This window comes from Colobus angolensis, unplaced genomic scaffold, assembly GCF_000951035.1.
Source record: "Colobus angolensis palliatus isolate OR3802 unplaced genomic scaffold, Cang.pa_1.0 Scaffold490, whole genome shotgun sequence".
NCBI classification, from domain to species: Eukaryota; Metazoa; Chordata; class Mammalia; order Primates; family Cercopithecidae; genus Colobus; species Colobus angolensis.
The window spans coordinates 331,683-331,991 of NW_012118377.1; the positions used below are offsets into that span (position 1 = coordinate 331,683).

The 309-nt window shown below is 69.3% G+C and overlaps 1 protein-coding gene across 1 annotated transcript in view; it reads left to right on the top strand.

The window, feature by feature from the left end:
* CACNG8 (calcium channel, voltage-dependent, gamma subunit 8) overlaps positions 1-309 on the top strand; it is a 37,465-nt gene that overhangs the window by 29,243 nt on the left and 7,913 nt on the right. The window contains 1 exon segment of the mRNA XM_011959393.1: positions 56-304. Within this exon segment, the coding sequence (XP_011814783.1) occupies positions 56-304 (249 nt within the window).

Sequence of the window (309 nt, forward strand, 5' to 3'; positions counted from 1 at the left end):
ACCGGGGAGGGGCCGGGGGTGGCCTCGAGGCTCCCGTCTGACCGTCCCCGCCCAGGCCTGAGCAACATCATCGGCGTGATCGTGTACATCTCGGCCAACGCGGGCGAGCCGGGCCCGAAGCGGGACGAGGAGAAGAAAAACCACTACTCGTACGGCTGGTCCTTCTACTTCGGCGGGCTGTCGTTCATCCTGGCCGAGGTGATCGGCGTGCTGGCCGTCAACATCTACATCGAGCGCAGCCGCGAGGCGCACTGCCAGTCTCGCTCGGACCTGCTCAAGGCCGGCGGGGGCGCGGGCGGCAGTGGCGGG